At 48.0% G+C, this 24483-nt stretch overlaps 1 protein-coding gene across 2 annotated transcripts; it reads left to right on the forward strand.

Annotated features, from left to right (window-relative positions):
- The first annotated feature begins 12173 nt into the window (after positions 1-12173).
- Positions 12174-23499, forward strand: LOC144267030 (uncharacterized). Of its 2 annotated transcripts, none has more exons than XM_077820670.1 (4): positions 12174-12261; positions 15801-15930; positions 16663-16779; positions 21471-23499. In XM_077820670.1, the coding sequence occupies exons 1-4, from the start codon at positions 12238-12240 to the stop codon at positions 22916-22918; spliced, it is 1719 nt and encodes a 572-aa protein (XP_077676796.1). In that variant the 5' UTR covers positions 12174-12237; the 3' UTR covers positions 22919-23499. The 2 variants fall into 2 exon arrangements, with proteins under 2 accessions (XP_077676796.1, XP_077676797.1); XM_077820671.1 differs by having other exon boundaries at positions 12177-12261; positions 15804-15930.
- Positions 23500-24483: the final 984 nt, after the last annotated feature.

Raw genomic sequence — 24483 nt, forward strand, 5'->3', positions numbered from 1 at the left:
CCAAAGGGTAAGCTGGAGTCACAGTCAGGAGGCACAGCCAAGGGTGAGAGCTGGGAGTCCAAAGACAGTACAGAGCTGGGACTGCAGCTGGAGCAGGAGCAGGCATAGGTGCAGGCTGGGGCTGGAGCAGGAACTGGAATCGAACTAGACACAGCAGACCAGAGACAGGACCCAGTGCAGCTGAGCCAAGGAGCTCACTTGAGCAGCCAGCACTCTGCTGTTGCTGCTGGGCTTATCAACCAGGCTGCTGGCCCTGTGGCCAGTCAGACCCTGCGATCAATCAGGCAGCTCCAGGATAGAGCTGATGGGCCTGTTAGTTGCCAGGCGGTGAAGTTAGCTGGGGACCAGGCTGGTGGATGATCCTAGCTGGCTTGACCCCTGTGAGTTCCCCACTTTCAGGGGCACCTTCCAGGAGCCCTAGAACCAGGATTCTTGGGGTCTGCTCTGGGAAAAGCACACAGGAGGCCCAGGGCATGCACATGTTCCTTGGGATCCCATGAACTCACAGAACTCAATCTGTTTATTTTAACAAAGAGAAGGTAAGGGGTGACTTGCTTACAGTCTGTATCACATAGGGAACAAATATTTCATAATGGGCTCTTCCGTCTAGCTGACAAAAGTATAACAGATCCAAAAGCTCAAAGTTGAAGCAAGACAAATTCAGATTAGAAATAAGTAGGGCTGTCAAGCGATTAAAAAAACTAATCACGCGATTAAAAAAACATCCACTCAGTGTGCAGCAGCAGTCAAAAAAATGAACAGAATGTTGGGACTCATTCAGAAAGGAATGGATACTAAGACAGGAAATATCATATAGCCTCTTGTGATGGGACACACTTGCCCCACACTGGTACTCTGAGGGTTAACTCTATTCTCTGAGGCGAGGAGTCCACGCCCCCTCGGGCGCTCTGGCTGGGGACTAGGTATAAAAGGGAGCAGCTCGGCACATTCAGGGCTGACCGCTGAAGAGGGAAAACACACCCTGCAAGCTCCAGCCTGGGAACTGTGGAAGCCCCGGATGGCAGAAGCCAGAGACGCCGAGACTCCAAAGGATGACCAAGGAGTGATGGAGCTGCTCGTAGCTGCACTGACCAAGGAGCCCAGAGACCCCGGGACCACTGCGTCAGGCACAGGGTAGGAAATAGCTCAGCGGGACTAGCTATTGTGCCGAGTGGGGTCAGCATGTTTCAAGCGGATTCCCTGCTGACCCAGTGGCAGGCATACTTACCACTGACAGGGCCCTGAGCTGGGACCCACTCCCTTGACAGGCCACTAGGCCATACAGCCCTACAGAAGGGGCAGTTATAGTGACTCTGACCATTGGGCCATGCAGCCCTGAGAGAGGGCAGCCCTACTGACTCTTGCTGCTAGGCCATACTGCCTTGCTGAGCCAGGCGGCCACACTGACTCCGAGCACTAGGCTAAACCGGGAATCCATACTGACTCAGGCCATTAGGTCCCACAGCCCTGTGGGAAGGTGCCATCACGCTGACTCTGGCCATCGGGCCACACAACCCTGAAAAGGGTAGTTGTAAAGACACAACCATGGGGAATTAATTACCCCACCCCAAAATGGGATGGGGTGCACTTGCCCCACGACACCTCTATATAAATCCACAGTATGACCACATCTTGAATACTGCTGTGATGGGTTGGATCACAGAAACCCCCTTGGGGCTGCCAACTGATGTGCCAAGATTACTTCTGCCCCTGCTTTCCCTGCCCGCTTGGGTCTCCAACACTGACCCAGGATCTGAACCACATGCCCCAAAGCTGGAGGCTTAACTGAAAGCAACTTAAGAAGTGTTCCTGTCTTTAACACTCAGATGCTCAACTCCCAATGGGGTCCAAACCCCAAATAAATCCGTTTTACCCTCTATAAAGCTTATACAGGGTAAACTCACAAATTGTTCGCCCTCTGTAACACTGACAGAGAGATATGCACAGCTGTTTGCCCCTCCAAGTATTAATACACACTCTGGGTTAATTAATAAGCAAAAAGTGATTTTATTGAATACAGAAAGTAGGATTTAAGTGGTTCCAGGTAGTAACAGACAGAACAAAGTGAATTACCAAGCAAAATAAAATAACACGCAAGTTTAAGTCTAGTACAGTAATAAAACTAAATACAGATAAAATATCACCCTCAGAGATGTTTCAATAAGTTTCTTTCACAGACTGGACGCCTTCCTAGTCTGGGCACAATCCTTTCCCCTGGTACAGCCCTTGTTCCAGCTCAGGTGGTAGCTAGGGGATTTCTCATGATGGCCGCCCCCTTTGTTCTGTTCCACTGCCTTATATGGCTTTGGCACAAGGCAAGAATCTTTTGTCTCTCTGGGTCCCCCCACCCTTCTAAATAGAAAAGCACCAGGTTTAAGATGGATTTCAGTACCCAGTGACATGGTCACATTTCCTGTGAGACTCCAAGCCTTCATTCCTCCCAGCCTGCCTCACAGGAAGGCCTGCCTGCAAACAGCCATCCACAGTCAATGTTCCTGGCTGATGGGAGCCATCAAGATTCCAAACCACCATTAATGGCCCACACTTTGCATAATTACAATAGGCCCTCAGTTATATTTCATATTTCTAGTTTCAGATTCAAGAGTTATACATTTATACAAATAGGATGATGCTCAGTAGATTATAAACTTTGTAATGATACCTTACAAGAAACCTTTTGCATGAAGCATATTCCAGTTACATTATATTCATACTCATTAGCATATTTTCATAAAATCCTGTAGAGTGCAATGTCACAACTGCGTGCAGATGTGGTCACCCCATCTCAAAAAAAGATATATTGGAATTGGAAAAGGCACAGAAAAGGGCAACAAAAATGATTAGGGGTATGGAACAGCTTCCATATGAGGAGAGATTAATAAGATTGGGACTTTTCATCTTGGAAAAGAGATGACTAAGGGGAGATATAAGAATGGCCATACTGGGTCAGACCAAAGGTCCATCCAGCCCAGTATCCTGTCTACTGACAGTGGCCATTGCCAGGTGCCCCAGAGGGAGTGAACATAACAGGTAATGATCAAGTGATCTCTCTCCTGCCATCCATCTCCACCCTCTAACAAACAGAGGCTAGGGACACCATTCCTTACCCATCCTGGCTAATAGCCATTAATGGACTTAGCCTCCATGAATTTATCCAGTTGTCTTTTAAACCCCATTGTAGTTCTAGCCTTCACAACCTCCTCAGGCAAGGAGTTCCACAAGTTGACTGTGCGCTGTGTGAATAAGAACTTCCTTTTATTTGTTTTAAACCTGCTACCCATTAATTTCATTTGGTGGCCCCTAGTTCTTATATTATGGGAACAATAACTTTTCCTTATTCACTTTCTCCACACCACTTATGATTTTATATACCTCTATCATATCCTCCCTTAGTCTCCTCTTTTCCAAGCTGAAAAGTCCTAGCCTCTTTAATCTCTCCTCATGCGGGATCTGTTCCAAACCCCTAATCATTTTAGTTGCCTTTTTCTGAACCTTTTCCAATTCCAGTATATCTTTTTTGAGATGGGGCGACCACATCTGCACACAGTATTCAAGATGTGAGCGTACCATGGATTTATATAGAGGCAACATGATATTTTCTGTCCTATTCTCTATCCCTTTCTTAATTATTCCCAGCCTTCTGTTCGCTTTTTTGACTGACGCTGCACACTGCATGAACATCTTTAGAGAACTATCCACGAAGATTCCAAGATCTTTCTCCTGATTTGTTGTAGCTAAATTAGCCCCCATCATATTGTATGTATAGTTGGGGTTATTTTTTCCAATGTGCATTACTTTACATTTATCTACATTAAATTTCATTTGCCATTTTGTTGCCCAGTCACTTAGTTTTGTGAGATCTTTTTGAAGTTCTTCACAGTCTGCTTTGGTCTTAACTATCTTCAGCAGTTTCGTATCATCTGCAAACTTTTTGCCCCCTCACTGTTTACCCCTTTCTCCAGATCATTTATGAATAAGTTGAATAGGGCTGGTCCTAGGACTGACCCTTGGGGAACACCACTAGTTACCCCTCTCTATTCTGAAAATTTAGCATTTATTTCTATCCTTTGTTCCCTGTCTTTTAACCAGTTCTCAATCCATGAAAGGAGCTTCCCTCTTATCCCATGGCAACTTAATTTACATAAGAGCCTTTGGTGAGGGACCCTGTCAAAGGCTTTCTGGAAATCTAAGGTCACTATGTCCACTGGATCCCTCTTTTCCACATGTTTGTTGACCCCTTCCAAGAACTCGATTAATAAGACATGATCTCCCTTTACAGAAACCATGTTGACTTTTGCCCAACAATTTATGTTCTTCTATGTGTCTGACAATTTTCTTTTTATTGTTGTTTCAACTAATTTGCCCAGTACTGACGTTAGACTTACCGGTCTATAATTGCCGGGATCACCTCTAGAGCCCTTTTTAAATATTGGTGTTACATTAGCTATCTTCCAGTCATTGGGTACAGAAGCTGATTTAAAGGACAGGTTACAAACCATAGTTAATCATAGAATATCAAGGTTGGAAGGGACCTCAGGAGGTCATCTAGTCCAACCCCTGCTCAAAGCAGGACCAATCCCCAATTTTTGCCCCAGATCCCTAAATGGCCCCCTCAAGGATTGAACTCACAACCCTGGGTTTAGCAGGCCAATGCTCAAACCACTGAGCTATCCCTCTCCCCCTCAGTTCCGCAATTTCACATTTGAGTTCTTTCAGAACTCTTGGGTGAATGCCAGTTGGTCCCAGTGACTTGTTACTTCAGTTTATCAATTAATTCCAAAACCTTCTCTAGTGACACTTCAATCTGTGACAATTCCTCAGATTTGTCACCTACAAAAGGTGATATGATAGAGGTCTAATCATGACTGGCATGGAGAAAGTAAATAAGTAAGTATTATTTGCTCCTTGAAACACAAGAACTAGGGGTCACCAGATGAAATTAAGTGGCAGCAGATTTAAAACAAACAAAGAAATATTTTAATATATAATATACAGCGCCTTTGCCCCATAAATGAAGTTACCCAGACGCTTTAACTTAAACACACTGGATTAGATGAAACAATAAATCAAGTTTATTAACAACAATGAGATATTTTAAGTGAGTGCAAGCAATGAGGCATAACAGTCAGAAATGGTTACTAGAATAACAAAAAGATAAAACGCTGTCAAATGCCTACTTAACAAACTGTACTAGATTCAGAGCAAAGTTTCTCACCATGTGCTTCCAGCAGCATTACTGACAATTTAGGTCACGATCCCTCCTCCAGAGTCCAAAGGTTGTTTCCTTAGTCTTCGCAGATGCAGAGAATGAGATGGGCAGGGAGAGAGACAAGAGGTGTATTCAGGTGTTTGCCCTTCCTTTTTATACATTCAGTTCCTCTTTGGAAAGCATTTGCAGCTGAGAACCAAGAGACAGAGGGTCTGGTGGACGAAGGAGATATTTCTTTGCTAAAATGCAGATCTTTGTCCCTGCCCCCTGTATCCAATGATTTTAGTTTAGTATCCATTTATCGTGTGATGTTCTGATTAATCAATATTATATATATTCACTGTATGTTAATTAGAGTTGATTTGTAGGATTATGAAAGTATAAGATTCCTCAGTATTTAGAGGAAACACGTAGTAGACATAAGTAAGACAAGCTGAAACACAAAGCCTGTAGGCCAAGGCTTGCAAGACTCTACCTTTGCTATTTTGGGCCTTGGAGACAAGAAATGACGGTGCAAGTCAATGACTGAGAAATAACCCAAAAGATGATGGGAAAAGAGTTACCAACTGGTAATATTGCAAAAGTATTGCTGGGAAGATTAAATTATGAAATGCTGTAACAACAAACACTATCTCTAATGCGTGCCCTAACCACAGGACAAAGGTGGTACGTCAATATTGACAAGAACGTACCCAGTCAATAGAATTTGGGATCCCTTGTGTTTCCAGGAATCATAAACCAATAAGAAAGAGAGGGTTGGCACTTTCATGTAAATGCGCAGAATGTAGGTATAGACAGACTCACAGTATAAAAAGGGGCGCCCAGAGCAGGAAAATTGGGCTTCTTATGGGAAACTCCAGCAGGAAGCACTCTGCTATTGATGGTCGATCCATGAGAGAACAAACTAACACCATCTAGGAGGATGTGAGTATGTCTGTAGGTATAATTAGTTCATTATTCTTATCGATAGGAATTGTATATGCTGTGACATTTATAGCTTTATTGGTAACTTCAATAAAATTACTAAAAGATAGATGCTCTTGTAATTGTATGTGTTATTTGCCTATGGTTTCATGTGTTCCTATGAACTCTAAATCTAGAACAGAGGTAACTCTGTTGAACTTGAGACTATAGCCGCCACAGCCAAACCCACTTAGATATGTGTAAAGTTAAATAGAATAAAAGGCCAAAGAATGGCCACTTGACAGGTAATGGCCCATCAGCTTTGTTGACATCCAGCTGGGGCACCAGCTTGCACATTGTGTTTGATAAACTGGTATAGCCACTCCCCAGACTTATCTGAGAAACACACGTCAGTCATGCTGTTGGCTTATACTCAGAGCCATAGCGCTGACTTCCCCTCTGCCTGGTGGGTGCTTGACACCCCACCACCCCAACCTTGGCCCCACTTCTGCCCTACACTTCCCGCCCCTGCACCACCCTCGCTCCCACCCCCATTCCACCCCTTCCCCAAAGTCCCCACCCCACCCTGCCTTTTCTCACCCAAGCCCTGCCCCCATTCCACCCCATTCCCCCAAGTCCCCGCTCCTCCCCCTCCCTCCCAGTAAGTCCTAAGTGCCGCCAAACAGCTGTTAGGAGGAAGGCAGGAAGTGCTGGGAGGGAGGAAGGGGGAGGAGCAGGGATGCGGCATGCTGGTGCGGGAGGAGGTGGTGAGGAAAGGGTGGGGGCGGGGGGAGTTTGGCTGCCAGTGGGTGTGAAGCACCCGCTAATTTTTCTCCGTGGGTGCTCCACCGCCTGAGCACCCACAGAGTTAGCGCCTATGTTCAGAACTTTACCTATAGCATTGCTACATGCATTTTACCGTGCTATCACTGACCAGCAAAGTATGAGATTTCAAATGATACCTCACAATTCATGCCTTGTACAAAGTATATCACTATAGATTAGGGTGTGACTACAGGGGTGTATTCCATCACACCATTATGTATATATCAGACCCAGGGGATCCCTGTAATCCATATGCACCCCCTCTTTGCCAGTTGGTATCAAGAGGTTCCTGGGTCACACTGACTCATTTATATTGATGCAGCAGGGTCAATCATGGGCTCATTTTTAGAGTCACCTCAGGGCCCTGTTGCCTGGACAGAGCATCTGCTGCTACGTTTTCTTTACCTCTAACATGTAAATTTCCATTTTATATTCTTGGAGAGTGATGCTCCAATGTACCAGTTTGGAGTTGGTACCTTTTTGTTCTGTGTAGCCATACCAATGAAGAATGGTCTGACAGGACCCTCAATTTCCTGTTCAATAGCTAAGCCTGTAATGGGTTGATTGCCCACACAAGTGAGAACATTCTCTTTCTCTTACCTCTGTTCAGTGGGGTGTAGGTTTTTTACTCAGAAAAGTGATAGGATGCTGCTTGTTCCATTCCCCAGTTGCATTACTACAGCTCCCAGGCCTGCGCCAGATGCATCAGTGCACAGTTCAAACCCCTTATCAAAATCTGGACTGGCCAGAATGGACTTTCCTGACAATTTTCTTCATGTCACAAAAGCCTCTCGGACAGGCAGCTGTCCGCACCACTTTACTCGGGTTTGTCTTTTTACACAAGTCTCTGATAGCAACCACAAAGTAACTGGAACCATTTACAAATCTGCGGCAGTAGTTAGCCAAGCCTATAAAAGACTGGACTTGCTTTTTAGTATGGGCTACAAGCCCATGGATTCCACCCTCAAGGAATCTAGGCAAAATTGGCCGCCTCCTACCCAATGTCCTGGATAATGGATTGCGGCCGCTCCTGCTTAACACGTGGATGCTTTGACTGTGAGCCCTGCAGCTCTGAGTTGTTTCAGCACAATTCCCAAGAGGTTTTTATTGTCTGACCAGGAATTGCTGAAATTGTAAGATTGTCATTAGCGGCCTGTGCAAAGTCCAGCTACCTCATTCAGCACTTGCTTAACAAGCTCTGAAATGTGGCTCCTGCATTAACTAACCCCAAAAGTTAATGAACTCAAAGTCCCAAATGAGTAACGAACATGGACTTTTTCTGCACTTCACTGTCTAAGAGGATTGCTTTATATCTAAGATGCTTGGGAACTTTGTTCCACCTAGACTGTCTAACAGGCCATCAATCCTGGGTGTTGTACCAATAAAATAAAAACCAGCAGGATCTTATTAAAGGGAAAAAGGCAAAATACCACATTTATTGTGAATACAGAAAGAATCATAGTAAGCAGTTACTTATCGCTATAACATTCCATTCAATCTCCTATTTATTCACACATTCATTCATACAAACACACACACACACACACACAGGTTCTGCAAGGTTGTTATCATAGTTACCAGCCTTAGAGTTGCTCATGCCAAGCCACTGGCCAGGTGGCCTGGACATGAGGAGGGAGCAGGGCCTTGTCAGATGCTCATCTGATGCTCCTGGAAGTTGGTTTGCAGAATCAGACCCCAAAGTTCTCACTTTTTAGAGTCTATTTTTATAGGAATTTCTTCCTATGTCAGTCTATGGGAATTGCTTCATCATGCCGTTGCTCAATCAATCAGCAGATAGCACATTCCTGACGGCTCCAAGATGTTATCTTGTTCTTTGGTTCTCCCATTCTTGAGGCTGTTGGGTGGATTCCAGTCTGCCCTCCGGGGGGGATGGGGGTCCTCTGGTTACTTCCACTTGACGCCTTCTTCACCCAATGGACACTGGATTCTTAGGCTGGCACCTCCCTGATCATTCAGTTATTATCCACACCAAGCATCCATCCACATACATCCTCTATCTCTATTTTAATCACAATTGTTAATACAACAAAAGGGTGGGGAGTCTCTGGGTGCTGTTTCTGTTGTTAGAGTATTGCTTTGAGTCTCTCTCTCTGTGAATTGCTTTGAGAATAGACTCTGTCTTGGAATGTACTAACACATTAGCAGCTTGCAAGTTTCACACATAGAGGGAGAGAAACAGTACCAAAAACCAAGAGACCTCTTAATTAGTAATACCCTGGAATTTAAACTCTGGGGAATCAAACTCATTTGTGATTTTAATATAGAACTTCTTTAATATGATCCAACATGGGCATAGGGTATGCATCCAGAACAGTGGCAGTGTTGTACTCCCTGTAATCAACCCAAACACCTCATGGTCCTGCCCTTTTGGGGGCCATGGCGACTGGAGAAGCCCAAGGACTGTCTGACTCTGTAACTATCCCCATGCCCACCATGCTTCTTAGTGCCTCACAAATTTGCTCCTGCATTTTTCCAATGGTCCGATATGCTCTGCTGTGGGCAGGTGTGGCCCCACAGTGTTCAACTTATGAACCATTTGCTGAGTCACTCCTGGCCTGTTGGCAAATACCTGCTGGTGACTCTGCCACATGCTCATAACCTCTGCGTTTTCAGCTGGGGTTAACTCTTCACATGCCTCAGCACTCTGGAGAGAAGTGTTGCTATGGCGTTCAGCCACCAAATCAGTTAAAGGGGCAGTCTGAGGATCCTCCTCTGCACAGCATGGCATGTTGACAATGACTTCTCCATTGTCATCTGCTTTTAACCTGCTTATCAGGAGTAACCTTGATGTGGGACCTTTGTGCATTCTAGGTAATATCGATAACCCTTTCCACAGCCTTCCTGCCTGGGTTCTGCATTTTGTACCTTTCTACGGGAGTAACACCAGCTCCAAGCCCCTTGCATCAAGTGATCGTTCACACATATTGCGACCACACCAGGCTATCTGAGCAGTTTGGCTCTTTGTGAGGATTTCCGGAACTATGCCTATCATAGTCTTTAAAGCTTCCCCAAACTTTTGCACAAGTCCAGCCATCAGCTCCCCCTCTGCCTCAGAGCCACCCTCCAGGGACTCTCCAGTGAGATCCAGGGGCCCTGTGACTTTTCTCCCATCCAGGAGATGAAATGGGGCACTCCATGTGGCCTCTTGGGGCACTCCAGGGTAAGCAAATAGACAGGGTAACATTACATCCCAGTCACTCACCCTCTTGTTTGCATATATTCCTGTTGAACATGGATTTTAGAGTCCTGTTGAACCCCTCAACTAAACTGCTGATCTCTACATGGTATGGGCCAAATTTCAATTGCTTTACCCTGCACGTCTCCCAGAACTCACAAAATAGCTGCCCCTCTTCTCAGAGTTTGCCTCTGGGAATTCAGAGACATATTTCCTTTTGATACAAAAAGAAAAGGAGTACTTGTGGCACCTTAGAGACTAACACGGCTGTTACTCTGAAACCTTTTGATACAGGTTGTCACAATATTAACAGTTTTGGGCAGTGATATCTTATTTCCCACCAATGCATCAGCTGAGAAATTCTTAAGAACTCTCACACTGAAAGTAGCCCGTAAACCTTCCCACTCTCATTCACTGTCAGCTAAAGCAGTGGTTTTCAAACTGTGGGTCGCAACCCACTACTGGGTCGCAGAATGTGAGGCAGTGGGTCGTGGCGGCTCTGGACAGCTCCACTGACCGGGCCATTAAAAGTCCTGTCGGTGGTGCTGCCTGGCTAAGGCAGGCTAGTCCCTACCTGTTCTGACACCATGCTGTGCCCCAGAAGTGGGCAGCAGCAGGTCCAGCTCCTAGGCGGGGGATCCACCGGGCTCCGCACGCTGCCCCTGCCTTGAGCACCGGCTTTGTACTCTCATTGGCTGGCTCCTAGCTCATGGGAGCTGAGGCGCGGTGCAGGCGGGCAAGAGTCGCGGAGAGCTGCTGGCACCTAGGAGCCGGACCTGCCACTGGCCGCTTCTGGGCAGCCACCTGAGGTAAGCCTGTGCCCCAATCCCCTGCCCCAGCTTGAGCCCCAAACCCAGAGCCCCTTCCTGTACCCCAAACCCCTCATCCCCAGCCCCATCCTAGAGCCTGCACCCCCAGCCAAGAGCTCTGACCCCCTCCCACACCTCTGCCCCAGCCCAGAGCCCCCACCCCCTCCCACATCCTGAACCCCTCATTCCTGGCCCCACCCTGCAGCTCTCACCCCTGCACCCCAGCCCTGTGCCCCTCCCACACCCCAAACCCCTCATCCCCAGCTCCGTTCGGTTGTGTGCATCAACAATTTTCTTCACCCAGGTCGCCAGAAAAAAAGTTTGAAAACCACTGAGCTAAAGGCTCCATGGTTTTCAGCTGCCCCAAAACCTGTTTTACCTCCTCCCCTAGGAGATCACCCTCTTTAGTCACCTCTTTCCTGACTAGAGACATCTGTGCTCCAAAAAGAAAAGGAGGACTTGGGGCACCTTAAAGACTAACCAATTCATTTGAGCATAAGCTTTCCTGAGCTACAGCTCACTTCAGTGTCTCCCCAGCCCTGGCACAGGCTACCGTTGACCTCGGCCTTTTTAATAAACTCTTGGTCTGGGTCCAGGAGATCAGACCTGCCAAAATTAACTCGAGCTCGGGCTGCCACCACTGAAGTCTCTGCCTGGGGGGCAGCGGCTTTCACCTGGGCAGCTCAGGGCGGGGATCTGGATCCCCCAGACATGGGGCATCACTTTGTCACATAAGTGACACTTCCTTGGGCCCCCGGTGGGTTTCGTCCCCTCTGCCCCCTCCTTCTGCCCAGGAACAAGCCGCGGGCCCCCTTCTACTCCAGGCTCTTGCCCTTCCCCGTGGGCCCCGCACTCCAGGAGGGGCAGCACGGGGCGGTCCCAGGGAACTCCCACCGCAGCTGCCCCTGCTGGGGATCTCTCCCCTGCCGCAGCCCGCGCCTCCTCCGAGCCGCCCGCGATCGATCCACGAGGGGTGAGTCCCGGCCCCTGGACTCGGGACCCCGGTTTGCAAAGTATCCGCCGCTTTAGGCCCCTGCCCCGGGGCCTGGGCCAGGGCAGCGGCTTGTCTCCAGCAGCCTCGGGCCGGGCCCCGCCCCGCGGCAGATGCTCCCAGCCGGGCCGCACGGGGGGCGCGGGGCGGGGCCGGAAGGTCCCTGCGTGGGGGCCTCCCCCGGCGGCTGGAGCGGGAGGCGCAGGCGCGGGGCCGTTGGCGGCGGGCGGGGCTGCAGCGGAGCGGGGCCTTCCCGGGCACCTGGGGCGCGAGGTCGCTGCCCGGGCCGGAGCCGAGCCCGGCGATGGCTGCAGCGGGGCCGGCGCAGGTAGGACGCGGGGCGGGGACTCCCCGGCCGGGCGCTGGCTGGGCCCGAGGGGGGCCGGGACCGGGTCCCTCCCGCGCTAGTGACCCCGGGGCTGGGAGCGGCTCAGCGCGGCCAGGCAGGGTCCGGGCTCCCGCTTTGCACCAGCGCAGCCCGGGGGTCAGGGGCTGCAGCAGGCGGAGCGCTGGGGCCGGGGAGCGGCTTTGGGGCCCCGGGATCCGCCCACAAAGCCTGGCGGACATGCGGAGCCAGGCGGGACCCCTTTACCCCGAGTCCCCGGGGGGCTGTGCGGGGGGGGGGGTCTCCCTGGATCACAGCTGCAGCGGCCGGAGCCGTGGGTGAGAGAGGGCTTCACTTTTCCAACTGTTGAGTCTTTCACTCTTACACCACATGCGTCTAGCCAGTCAGCTGAGTTTCTTGCAGACAGATGGGGAGCATTTGCTGGTCTTGTTCCAAACGAGTGTCCAACTTCGGGATGAACAAGTGACAATGCCCTGAACATTGGCCTCCCGTTTCTGTAGCGTCTGGTATCTCTTGCTTAAGTGGAAAGTAGGATGCCACAGCCGTGTTGGTTCACAGAAACTGAGTTGTGTCTCCAGCATTCTTAACAGCCGCATTCGGTTCTTCTAAAATTGGCTTTGACAGTGGCGGGCTGATAAGGCTTTTTGCATGTCCATACAGTCCAGAGGCCAGGTGTTTTGCAGCCTTTTCTTATAGGTTGTCAGTATTGGTTTAGCTGATCAGTCTGGCAAACCCAGCTCCTCCGTTTTTACTATATAAATCCATGGTACACCCTCATCTTGAACGCTGCATGCAGTTCTCGTCATTCCCTCGGAAGCACCTGGAATAATTCCTGCTGGAAGACAGGATATTGGGATAGATGGACCATTGGTCTGACCCAATAATGTCCTTCTTACATAAAAATAATTATAATAGTAGAAGTTCAGTACAGAAATTCCCCGAGATAATGACCTCTTCAGGTAGCGATGATGTGAGATAATGGCCTTGGGAAATAATGCATTTTTAAAATATTGGCCTACTACGAAACATATATTTATATAAGTTTCCCAGTCACAAATCTAGCATTCTGTGGCGAAGTCACTAAAACGTAGTCCAATGCCCTGGCCGCTGTTTGTCGTTCCACCGTTCACTCTACCGCTCCATCCACAATGGCCCTGCACTGTCACCTTCTGCTGCCACTGTGACCTCTGTGAGTCTGTCTCTTCAGGTTCCACCCAGCTCTCAGTGGGGGAACCTCACAGCTAGTGCAGGCTGGGCCGTCTCTTCCACAGAAACACTCCCACAGCAGGTTTAAGCACTTAGACCTAATTATCAGTGTTTTTAGCTCTTGTGGTCACTTATGAAGCCTAATCAACTCTCTCTGTAAACAGGAGAGAGGGGCAGGTCAAATAATGCCTGTCACCTACACCACCGAGCGAAACACCTGTGCCCCACCCTCTCTCTCTGTGCACTAGGATATGGCATCCAAACCTCCTGCTTAGGGAGTGCAGTTCAGTTGAAGATGACCAGTGCTTAATTTGTAAGGAAGAGGTGCTGGGGCTCAAGCAAGTTTGTTACTTTAATAACTGATGTGACAAGCCCAGAGGTCCCAGAGCTATGAACTGCCCAGCCTAGAGGTGCCGGGGCTCAGCCCTGGCACAAATTAAGCACTGAGGGAGACCTCCTCATTCAGTCAGGCTAAGTACAGTTCTGCTGCCTTTTACTCATACAATACAGATAACATTTCATAACCTCCACAGTTAATACTTAAAAATAAAAGGAGTACTTGTGGCACCTTAGAGACCAACAAATTTATTTGAGCATAAGCTTTCATGAGCTAAAGCTCACTTCATCGGATGCATTCAGTGGAAAATACAGTGGGGAGATTTATATACGTAGAGAACGTGAAACAATGGGTGTTATCATACACACTGTAAGGAGAGTGATCACTTAAGGTGAGCTATTACCAGCAGGAGAGTGGGGGGGAGGAATACCTTTTGTAGTGATAATCAAGGTGGGTCATTTCCAGCAGTTGACAAGAAAGTCTGAGGAACAGTGGGGGGCGAGAGGGGGGAATAAACATGGGGAAATAGCTTTACTTTGTGTAATGACCCATCCACTCCCAGTCTTTATTCAAGCCTAAGTTAATTGTATCCAGTTTGCAAATTAATTCCAATTCAGCAGTCTTTCGTTGGAGTCTGTTTTTGAAGTTTTTTGTTGAAGAATTGCAAGTTTTAGGTCTGTAATCGAGTGACCAAAGAGATTGAAGTGTTCTCTGACTGGTTTTTGGATGTTATAGTTCTTGACATCTGACTTGCGTCCATTTATTCTTTTACATAGAGACTGTCCAGTTTGACCAATGTACATGGCAGAGGGGCATTGCTGGCACATGATGGCATCTATCACATTGGTAGATGTGCAGGTGAACGAGCCTCTGATAGCATGGCTGATGTGATTAGGCCCTATGATGGTGTCCCCTGAATAGATATGTGGGCACAGTTGGCAACGGGCTTTGTTGCAAGGATAGGTTCCTGGGTTAGTGGTTCTGTTGTGTGGTGTGTGGTTGCTGGTGAGTATTTGCTTCAGGTTGGGGGGCCGTCTGTAAGCAAGGTCTGGCCTGTCTCCCAAGATCTGTGAGAGGGAAGGACGACCCATCACTCTTCTGCTGGTAATAGCTCACCTTAAGTGATCACTCTCCTTACAGTGTGTATGGTAACACGCATTGTTTCATGTTCTCTATGTATATAAATCTCCCCACTGTATTTTCCACTGAATGCATCTGATAAAGTGAGCTGTAGCTCACGAAAGCTTATGCTCAAATAAATTGGTTAGTCTCTAAGGTGCCACAAGTACTCCCTGTCTTTTTGCGGAGACAGACTAGCATGGCTGCTACTCTGAAACCAGTTAATTCTTAAGTGATTTGTAACCAACACCTGCCAAAATTGATCCCTTGGGCAACACAGCTCTGTTTCCTGGATACCTAGGCAGAGTAGGTGAGTTCATGTATATACAGTCTGGTCCTGAAGCTTTTCCACCCAACTGGGTCATCACTAGCTGTCAGGGGAGAGCTCATTCAGACCTTGCTTACAAACCATCATTTGAAATTATTAGGTTGGCCAATATAGCTGAAACAAATGTGCCAACATTGTCATAAATAACAACTGTATGAGGAAGCTAGTCTTGGTTCATACTTTTCAAACCCATTATGCTTTCTCAGGTACAAGTATTTTCTCATACACTGTATATGCATTTAAAGTGTGTATTAATGTTTCAATTTCAATTCAGATTTCCAACCAACAACTAAACTGGCAACACTGCATGTAATTGGGGGGGGTGTTGGGGAAATTCAGGGGGGTCTTAGGGAAATCCCTGCCCTGAGGTCCCTGGGGGAGCTGGGTGGGGCGGTGGAGTCTCCCTCGTTCACAGCTGGTGGGCTGGGTGTTATCCCTGTGAGTCGCTCCCCTAGAAACCGCGTCCCCTGCAGAGACTCCAGGCTTGGGGGGCTGGAGCGGAGGGTGCTGAGTGTGTAACGCTTCTGACAGCAGCTCCAGGTGGCGTTTGAGGACGTTGCTCTGTATTTCACCCGGGAGGAGTGGGAGCTCTTATCTAAGCAAGAGAAGCTGCTGTACCGGGACCAGATGCTGAGGAATAACCAGGCCCTCATTTCCCTGGGTAAGGACCTATTTATCTTCACTCATAGCTGTGAAATGTCTGGGTTCCCTTGACACCTCAGCTGCCATGTGCCACCCAGCAGCCAAGTGGTGGCAAATGTCAGCAACTTTCAGAGCCTCAGGCTAATGTTAATGTAACCTGTTTACTTGCATTATGTACCTCAGTCCTGGCACAGAGGTGGTTGGAAACAGCCCATGAGCAACAACCTCTTCCAGGAATCTCAGCCCAGACACCAATGGCAGTAATTCTGTCTCAAGAACTGACTCTAGTTAGACAAATAAGGCAGGGAGAAAATCCTCCTGCAGCAACTCCCCACCTCTCCAAAAAAGAATCAACATCGTAAGTTTAACAGCCGCACAACTGAACAAATCTTGCACCCTATGCAAAATAACTGGTAGGTCTGTGTAACGGTGACACCTGCCATGACTCAACCCCCACAGCAAATTGAGAAGGGTCATAGACGTTGCTGCTTCAGAGTGTGAACTGAACTTGCCTGGTGGGAGATGGGAAGAAATCTTTTCTAAGGAAGGCTTATTTCATTATTCTCCTGCTTGGGATCTCCTGCGCTTTCCTCTCAAGCAGCGTCTGATATTGGGGCCTTGTCGTTCCAGGTGCTGCGCAGACAAACACTGATCGAGGTCAGGGCCCTGTTGTGCTGGGCTGCACCAATATATAAATGAGTCCCTACCCCCAAAACTTTAGTAATAAAACTGATTCATTCCCCCGCAACAGGCTATTCAGGTTCCACACCGGACTTAATCCACCGGATTGAGCTAGGGGAGGCAGAGCTCTGGATTCAGGATGTCGAGGACTCTAAAGAAAGCTCGGGATCTGAGAGCCCCTCCTCAGGTGAGTCATAATAATCCAAACCCTTCTGATTTACACACCTGCTAGTGGAGGGCTCCTTAATGTAAAAGGCAAAGGCAGAAAGAGATCCACTGGCTGGGAGCAGAAGCAAGACAAATTGATGCTGGGAATTAGGGGCCACTGTTTATCTGGAAGAGGAATGATCCATTGGGAGAGCTTCCCTCTGGAGAGGGTGGATTCTCCATTACTGTGAGTCTGTCAGTGGAGATGGGGCATCTCTTTCTCCAAGCCCTGCTCTAACTCAGCCAGGAGTTACTGGGATGGAGTCAGGAATGGCTTGGGGAGATTCTCTGGCTCAGATAGGCAGGAAGCCAGGCTGGATGCTCTCAATGCGCCTGTCTGGCCTTGATATCAATGAATCACAGATATCATAGTAATGTAGGACTAGACGGGACCTCGGTAGGTCATCTAGTCCAGTCCCCTGTGCTGAGGCACGACTAAGTATTATGAAGTCCATCCCTGACAGGTGTCTGTGTAAACTGTTCTTAGAAACCTCCAATGATGGAGATTCCACAACCTCCTCAGGTAATTTTTTCCAGTGCTTAACTACCCTTTCAGTTTGGAAGTCTTTCCTAATGTCTAACCTAAATCTCCCTTCCTGCAATTTAAGCCCATTACTTCTTGTCCTGGCCTCAGTGGATAAGGAGAACAGTTTCTTTCTAACAACCTTTTAGGTACTTCAAGACTGTTATCAGGTGTCCACCAGCCGCCCTCCCCCCGCCCACACAGTCTTGTCTTCTCCAGGCTAAACAAATGCAATTTTTCAATCTTTCCTATGGGTCATGTTTTCTAGACCTTTAATCATTCTTGTTGCTCTTGTCTGACCCTCTCCAATTTGTCCACATCCTTTCTGAAGTGTGGGGCCCAGAACTGGACACAATTCTCCGGTTGAGGCCTTACCAGTGCTGAGCAGAGTAGAAGAATTACTTCTCACATCTTGCTTGCAACACTCTTGCTAATACATCCCAGAATGATATTTGCTTTTTTTTTTTCAACAGAATTCCATTGTTGACTCATATTTAGTTTGTGATCCACTATAACTCCATATGGTTTTCTGCAGTACTCTTTCCTAGGCAGTCATTTCCCATTCTGTATTTGTGTGATTTATTATTCCGACTTAAGTGTAGTACTTTGCATATGGTCTTATTGAATTTCATCCTATTTAATTCCAACCATTTCTCCAGTTTGTCAAGATCCTTTTGAATTCTAATCCTGTCCTCTAAAGCACTTGCAACCCCTCCCAGCTTGGAATCGTCCATAAACTTTGAGTGTATTCTCTGTGTCACTGTCCAAATCATTTATGAAGATATGGAATAGGACCGATCCCAGTGGGATCCCATTCGATATGCCTTTCAGCTCGTTTTTGAGCCATAATAACTACTCTCTGAGTACAGTTTTCTAACGAGTTGTGCACCCACCTTATTTGCCTAGGCTGTGTTTCTCTAATTTGTTCACGAGACGGTCATGTAAGACCGTATCAGAAGTCTCACTAACGTTGAGCTGTGACATGTACTGCTTCTCCCCTATCCATGAGTCTTACTACCTGTCAAAGAAGGATATTAGGTTGGTTTGACATAATTTGTTCCTGACAAATCCATGTTTTCTGTTACCTAGAAGGAAATAAACTAATAAGTGCTTACAAATAGAATGTTTGCTTATCCATTATCTTTCCAGGTACTGAAGTTAAGATGACTGGTCTGTAATTCCTTGGCTTGTCCTTATTCCCCTTTCTATAACTGGTTACTATATTTGCCCTTTTCCAGTCCTTGGGTCTCTCTACCATCCTCAGCGATTATCTCTAAGAAAAGTGAATGGCTCAGAGATCACTTCAGCCAGTTCCTTAAGTATTCTAGGATGTATTTCATCAGGCCGTGCTTACTTGAAGACCTCTAACTTGTCTAAGTAATTCATAACTATTTCTTTTCCTATTTTAGGCTCAGATCCTACCCCATTGATTCTGATGTTCGCTATGTTAGTCGACCAATCACAGCTAACTTTTTTGGTGAAAACTGAAACAAAAGAGGCATTTAACAGTTTGGCCATTGCTGCATTTTCTCTTATTGTCTTTCCCTCCTCATTTAGTAGTGGGCCTAGCCTGTCCTTGGTCTTCCCTTTCCTTCCCATGTATTTGTAAAATGCTTTCTTGTTGCCCTTTATATCCCTAGTTAGTTTAGTTTTGTTTTTTGCCTCGGCCTTTCTAATTTTGTCCCTACATGCTTGTGGGTTTTTTTTTTTTTAATATTCATCCTTTATAATTTGACTTAGTTTCCACTTCTTGTATGACTCTTTTTTGAGTTTCAGGTCACTGGCAATCTCCTGGTTAAGGCAGGGAGTCCTCTTATCATACTTCCCATCTTTCCTACTCATTGGATATCTCTGACCTATGATGGGACATAAACATTATGGGGCCTCAAAGCTGTGAAAGAGAAATGGATCGGAGATGGGGAGATGATAAACTTGAAAGAGGGGTGGGATAGTGATATGGGATAATGTAGGGAGGGGGAAGATTTCAGGGGATGCTGAGGGAAAGAGAGAGGTTTCCGTGGTAGGGCCACGGAGCATATGAGGGCTGCATTTACCTAGTGGGTAGGACATTGCAGTAGGATTCAAAAGATCTTGATTCAGTTCTAGAAGCGAATCGCTACAGCTCCACAATGCCTCAGTTACCCCACCTGTGTAATGGAGAGGGCATTGAGGCTGTGAGGATAAAATCCATCTGTGTGTGTGTCAGTGGATCTGGCACTGGGGATCAGACAAGCACCTGGCTGGAAAGACATGCCTGTCGTTCTATAGACCACAACACCTTCTTCTAGGCTTCCCACACCTCAGAAAATCATACCAAGGCAGGGGTACCCTAGAGATTTTTCAAATGGGCTTCATGCCTCTGCCCCTCCTGACTCAAGCTGTTGTGCTGGTGTCGTATGGCCCTGGGACATCTGGATCCAGACATAGCTCAGCCAGAGGCAAAAACCTGCTCGCAGCCTGGGAGAGCATCCCAGAGTCACTGGCCCTTGGCAGGGAAGGTGCTGCCCTGTCAAGGTTCCCACCCCACCCCCTCTCTGCCATTTCACTTCACACATGAGCTCTCAGACTGGAGAAACCTGCCTCCAGCGAGCAAGGAGAAAGCTGGGAATGACTCAGGGCAGGGCAGGATTAGTCACGTATGAAGAGCGCAGGTCATGCCATGCAGAGGACGCCATTTTGTAGAGTAGGTCTCAGGAACTTGCAGCGTTTCGCTGTAATGCCCTAAAACTGCCCCGTGTTCCGGGCAGCTGTTGCTGGGGGAGAATGAACACGTTTAGGTGCCCAGACAAAATCGTCCTGTGGGGCACGACTTGGAGTACCCTGGTGTATGGGCTGGGTGTGAGGGAGAGGGGGTGGAATGGTCTTTGTCACATCCCCTCTCCTCCTGCTTTCTCAGTGGCACAAAATCTTTGTTGTGTACATTGCTTCAGTGTCAATGCTTAGCATAGCCCTCAGCCTTAACATAGTCTGTGACTGTCTGTAGACCAAAGGCTGGGTGGCAGCCATTCACCCACTCCTTCCACCTCAGCAGTGTCACTGATTGGGTTGTAAAATGAGACAAACATGTTTTTCAGGTTATATCACACAAACCCTGAGTGACTTGTCATCCCATCAAACCCCCACCCTCTTAAGGATTTTAGTTCGGTTTTAGTTTTGCACAAAGAATGAAACATGAGGCTGAAGCTAAATGACTTCTTTAGGAGGAATTCCTTGAAAAGGAATCACTCCCCCGCAGGAATAAGCTACATTGTTCTAAGTGGCTTTATACCGGTCTCACTGGGCCCACATGGGGGGATTGTAGCTGGTTTCAAACCAATATAGTTTAAACAGCGCAAACACTGGGGAACAGGCCTTATGCTATAAAACAGGAGACAGTGCAGAACCACCAACATGTAAATAAAAACCTCTAATGGAAATAAAACCAAAATCAGTGTGAAAACAAAACCCAGACCCTGTTTGTTAGCACTTTGAGGCCCTAGTTCTGGCTGAGGGCCTTGTTGTGCCAGGCGCTGCCTGTATCCTGGGCGAGCTACAATTTAAGCATAAAACGAGACCCAAGATGCATGGCACACATGGGAGCAGGCGGTGGCCGTTGCACAAACAACATAGGATAGAACCACCCTGAGTTAGGCTGCAGATTTGTGTCAGCATTTCGTATCAGAAATTAGAGAGCAGTTACAGTAAATTTAGTAAAAGTCACAGGTCACTAAATTTACTGTGACAGCTCCATGATTTTTAACATAACCTGCCCTCCTCCTTGCCCTGCCCATGGAGCACCAACCGCCCAAAGAAGCACCTTCCCCCTAGTGCTGCAGCCCTAACCCCAGCCTGGTGCAGAGGGGTTGGTGTGGGCTAGAGAAGATCTGGGTGGTAAGGCCATTCACTGAAGTTTGGCTCACTTCTCCCACCATTCTGACTGGGGGCGGGGGCAAATCTGAGTGGCGCTGTAACCCCCGCAGGCCAGGTCTCAATTCCCAGAGCGAGGTGTTGGGTCCAGCCCTGTCGGACCCATTGCAGGCAGAGGCACCCATCCAAAAAACAGTCACTGAGAAATGTGGAAATCGCTCCATCCGTGACATTTTCCCATCTTTGACTAACCAGTAGACTTTACTGTGCACTAACACCAGGATTGCCTCTGCTCTCTCCAGCAGGGCACGGGATCCCGGGAGGAACGAGAGCATGGGCAGAATGTGGGGAGAGCATGGCAGGAACACAGGATCCCACATCACACAGGGGGATCCATGCACAGGACTCAGTCCATCCCTGGGGTAAACTCAGCCGGAGGCCGGATCTGGCTACACACCAGAGACTCTCCATCGGCCAGCGTCCTGACCGCCGCATCAATTGCGGCAAGAGGTTCAGCAACCCGTCCGCGCTGACCCAGCACCAGCGCTGGCATATCGGGGAGAGGCCGTACCACAACGCTGCCTGTGGCAGGAGCTTCAGGCAGTCCTCCATCCTGAGAACACACCGGGGCACGCACACCAGGGAGCGGCCGCACCACTGCTCTGACTGCGGCAAGGGCTTTGCACAGAGCTCAAGCCTCAGTAGACACCAGCTCACGCACACCGGGGAGCGGCCGCACCGCTGCGCTGACTGCGGCAAGGGCTTTGCACAGATTTCACACCTGAGAGTCCATCAGCTCACACACACCGGGGAGCGGCCGCACTGCTGCGCTGACTGCGGCAAGGTCTTTGCACACAGCTCAAGCCTCAGCATACACCAGCGCGCACACACCGGGGAGCGGCCGCACCGCTGCGCTGACTGCGGCAAGGGCTTTGCACACAGCTCAAGCCTCAGCATACACCAGCGCGCACACACCGGGGAGCGGCCGCACCGCTGCGCTGACTGCGGCAAGGGCTTTGCACAGATTTCACACCTGAGAGTCCATCAGCGCAGACACACCGGGGAGCGGCCGCACCGCTGTGCTGACTGCGGCAAGGGGTTTGCATGCAGCTCAAGCCTCAGCAGACACCAGCGCACGCACACGGGGGAGCGGCCGCACCGTTGTGCTGACTGTGGCAAGGGCTTTGTACAGAGCTCAAGCCTGAGAAGACACCAGCGCACGCACACCGGGGAGCGGCCGCATCGCTGTGTTGACTGCGGCAAGGGCTTTGCACGCAGCTCAAGCCTCAGCAGACACCAGCGCACACACACGGGGGAGCGGCCGCACCGCTGTGCTGACTGCGGCAAGTGCTTTATACAGAGCTCAATCCTGAAAAGACACCAGCTCACCCACACCGGGGAGCGGCCGCACCGCTGTGCTGACTGCGGGAAGGGCTTTGTACAGATTTCAAACCTGAGAGTCCATCAGCGTACGCACACCGGCGAGCGGCCACATCGCTGTGCTGACTGCGGCAAAGGCTTTATACAGATTTCACACCTGAGAGTCCATCAACACACGCACGCCGTGGAGGGGCCGCACTGCTGCGCTGACTGTGGCAAGCGCTTTGCTAGGTTGGCCAATCTCATCCGGCACCAAATCACACACAGCAGTGCCCCCCTGGCAACGCCACAGCCTAAGGGGCTTCTGGCAGCCAGTGGGCCTGGCACAGCGCCAGCAGGTGTGAACCAGGGAGTGGTCCTGTTCCCATGATGCCTGACAAAGACACTTTGTGGGGCAGGGAAGGGGACTTGGCTGAGCAATGTGGGGAAGAGCAGACAGGTGGAGGGAATTTAGAGCAGATGGTCACAGCCTACTCTATTTGGGAGCATCCCCACCCCCACCCCCTGTAGGTGGGATCCAGCCAGCCCTTTCTCTTTCTGTCCCACACTCATGCATCTCGCTGGGATGCAGCCAGGACACCCCTCACCCCCCTCTAGATGGGACCCAGCCAGGAAATTCCCCACACACCTACCTCAGTTCCAGTCAGCGAGTGACTCTTGGGTGACATCTAGAGGTGGGATTTGCAGTCCTGTCTCAGCATGGATTGGGCTGAGAGCGGGACAGCCCGGCTGCATGTGATTGAAAGATGACGCAAGAACTACTCCTGCTATCTTTTTAAATACAAATGTGATGAAGAACTATGTACTTAATGTGTTACAAAGGTCTGTCTAACCAGGGTGGATTTGATTTAAATCACGAGTCAGGAAGACTCGATTTATGTAGAAATCCGTGATTAAAAGTGCATTCTTGTTGGTTGTTATAACCTTAATACATATTCTTCACAACTAAGAGAGAGATGTAGGCTTCATTTTTAAAAGGTTACACACCATACATTTTTAAGTGATTTATTTTGAAAACTTTTCAGATGAGTTTTACAGCTATATCAGAAAATGAATGATTGTTTGGTTATTTCATTTACCAAAGATAATTGAAGCAGACATTTATGAAGTCACTGGGAGGTGAACTATCTCCAAATCAACAGGTTAATCGTTAATATTTGGAGGATTTTCTTGCCATGCTGTGTTAGGAGGAGAATATCACCAGACAGACATTTAAATAGTTTTATTTAACTAAAGCAACAACGTTATGTATTCTGGATTTTTTTTCTTCAACAGCAAACGTATAATATTTTTTACAAAACAAGCATATGAATTTTTGAATTTAGTTAAACATTCAAGTTTTTTAAAATCAGGTTTGTTTTTGTGAAAATTGTTTTTAACTAAAATAGTTAAATGAAATATTTTTTAAAAAAATTAAATCGACGATGTCAGCCAGGTTAACATGAGAAACTTAAAATATTGGCTTCTGGAGCTAACTCAGTCACCTTCGCCTTCATTTTCCTGTTTGTTCATAATCTGGAAAAGAAAAACAAGCTTTCCTGCTTTTTCAGGTCCCAAATGATTTCTCAATTTGGAATGAATTATTTCAAAGGAAGAAAATATTCTTTCTACTCTGGCAGAAGAAGCTACTCCTCTTAAGTGAGATTATCACTTCAACAGTCTCTGAATCCAAGTGCTTAAGTGACTTCTACCAGTTCCATCAATGTGACTTTCTTTAAAACATCATCAGCGAACACATATTTCTTGTATGGTTCTTATTCCCAAACTGGGTCTCTTATGACCTGCTGCCATTATAGGTTTTCCTTTCTATTGAGAGAATGGTATGGTAGATCTTAAATCAATGAAGGCTACACTCAGAAAGACCTCAAGACTTCTGGAATATGTTGCTCAAACAGTTTCACTTTTGTTTCTACTGCCTGCCCCTCCTGTGATGGG

Source organism: Eretmochelys imbricata, chromosome 6, assembly GCF_965152235.1.
Source record: "Eretmochelys imbricata isolate rEreImb1 chromosome 6, rEreImb1.hap1, whole genome shotgun sequence".
Classification (NCBI taxonomy): Eukaryota; Metazoa; Chordata; order Testudines; family Cheloniidae; genus Eretmochelys; species Eretmochelys imbricata.

Coding starts and splice junctions, on each gene's coding strand:
- LOC144267030 (XM_077820670.1), top strand. CDS start 12,238: ATGGCTGCAGCGGGGCCGGCGCAG. Junction 15,931..16,662: donor CCAGGCCCTCATTTCCCTGG/GTAAGGACCTAT, acceptor CCCCCGCAACAG/GCTATTCAGGTTCCACACCG. Junction 16,780..21,470: donor ATCTGAGAGCCCCTCCTCAG/GTGAGTCATAAT, acceptor TGCTCTCTCCAG/CAGGGCACGGGATCCCGGGA.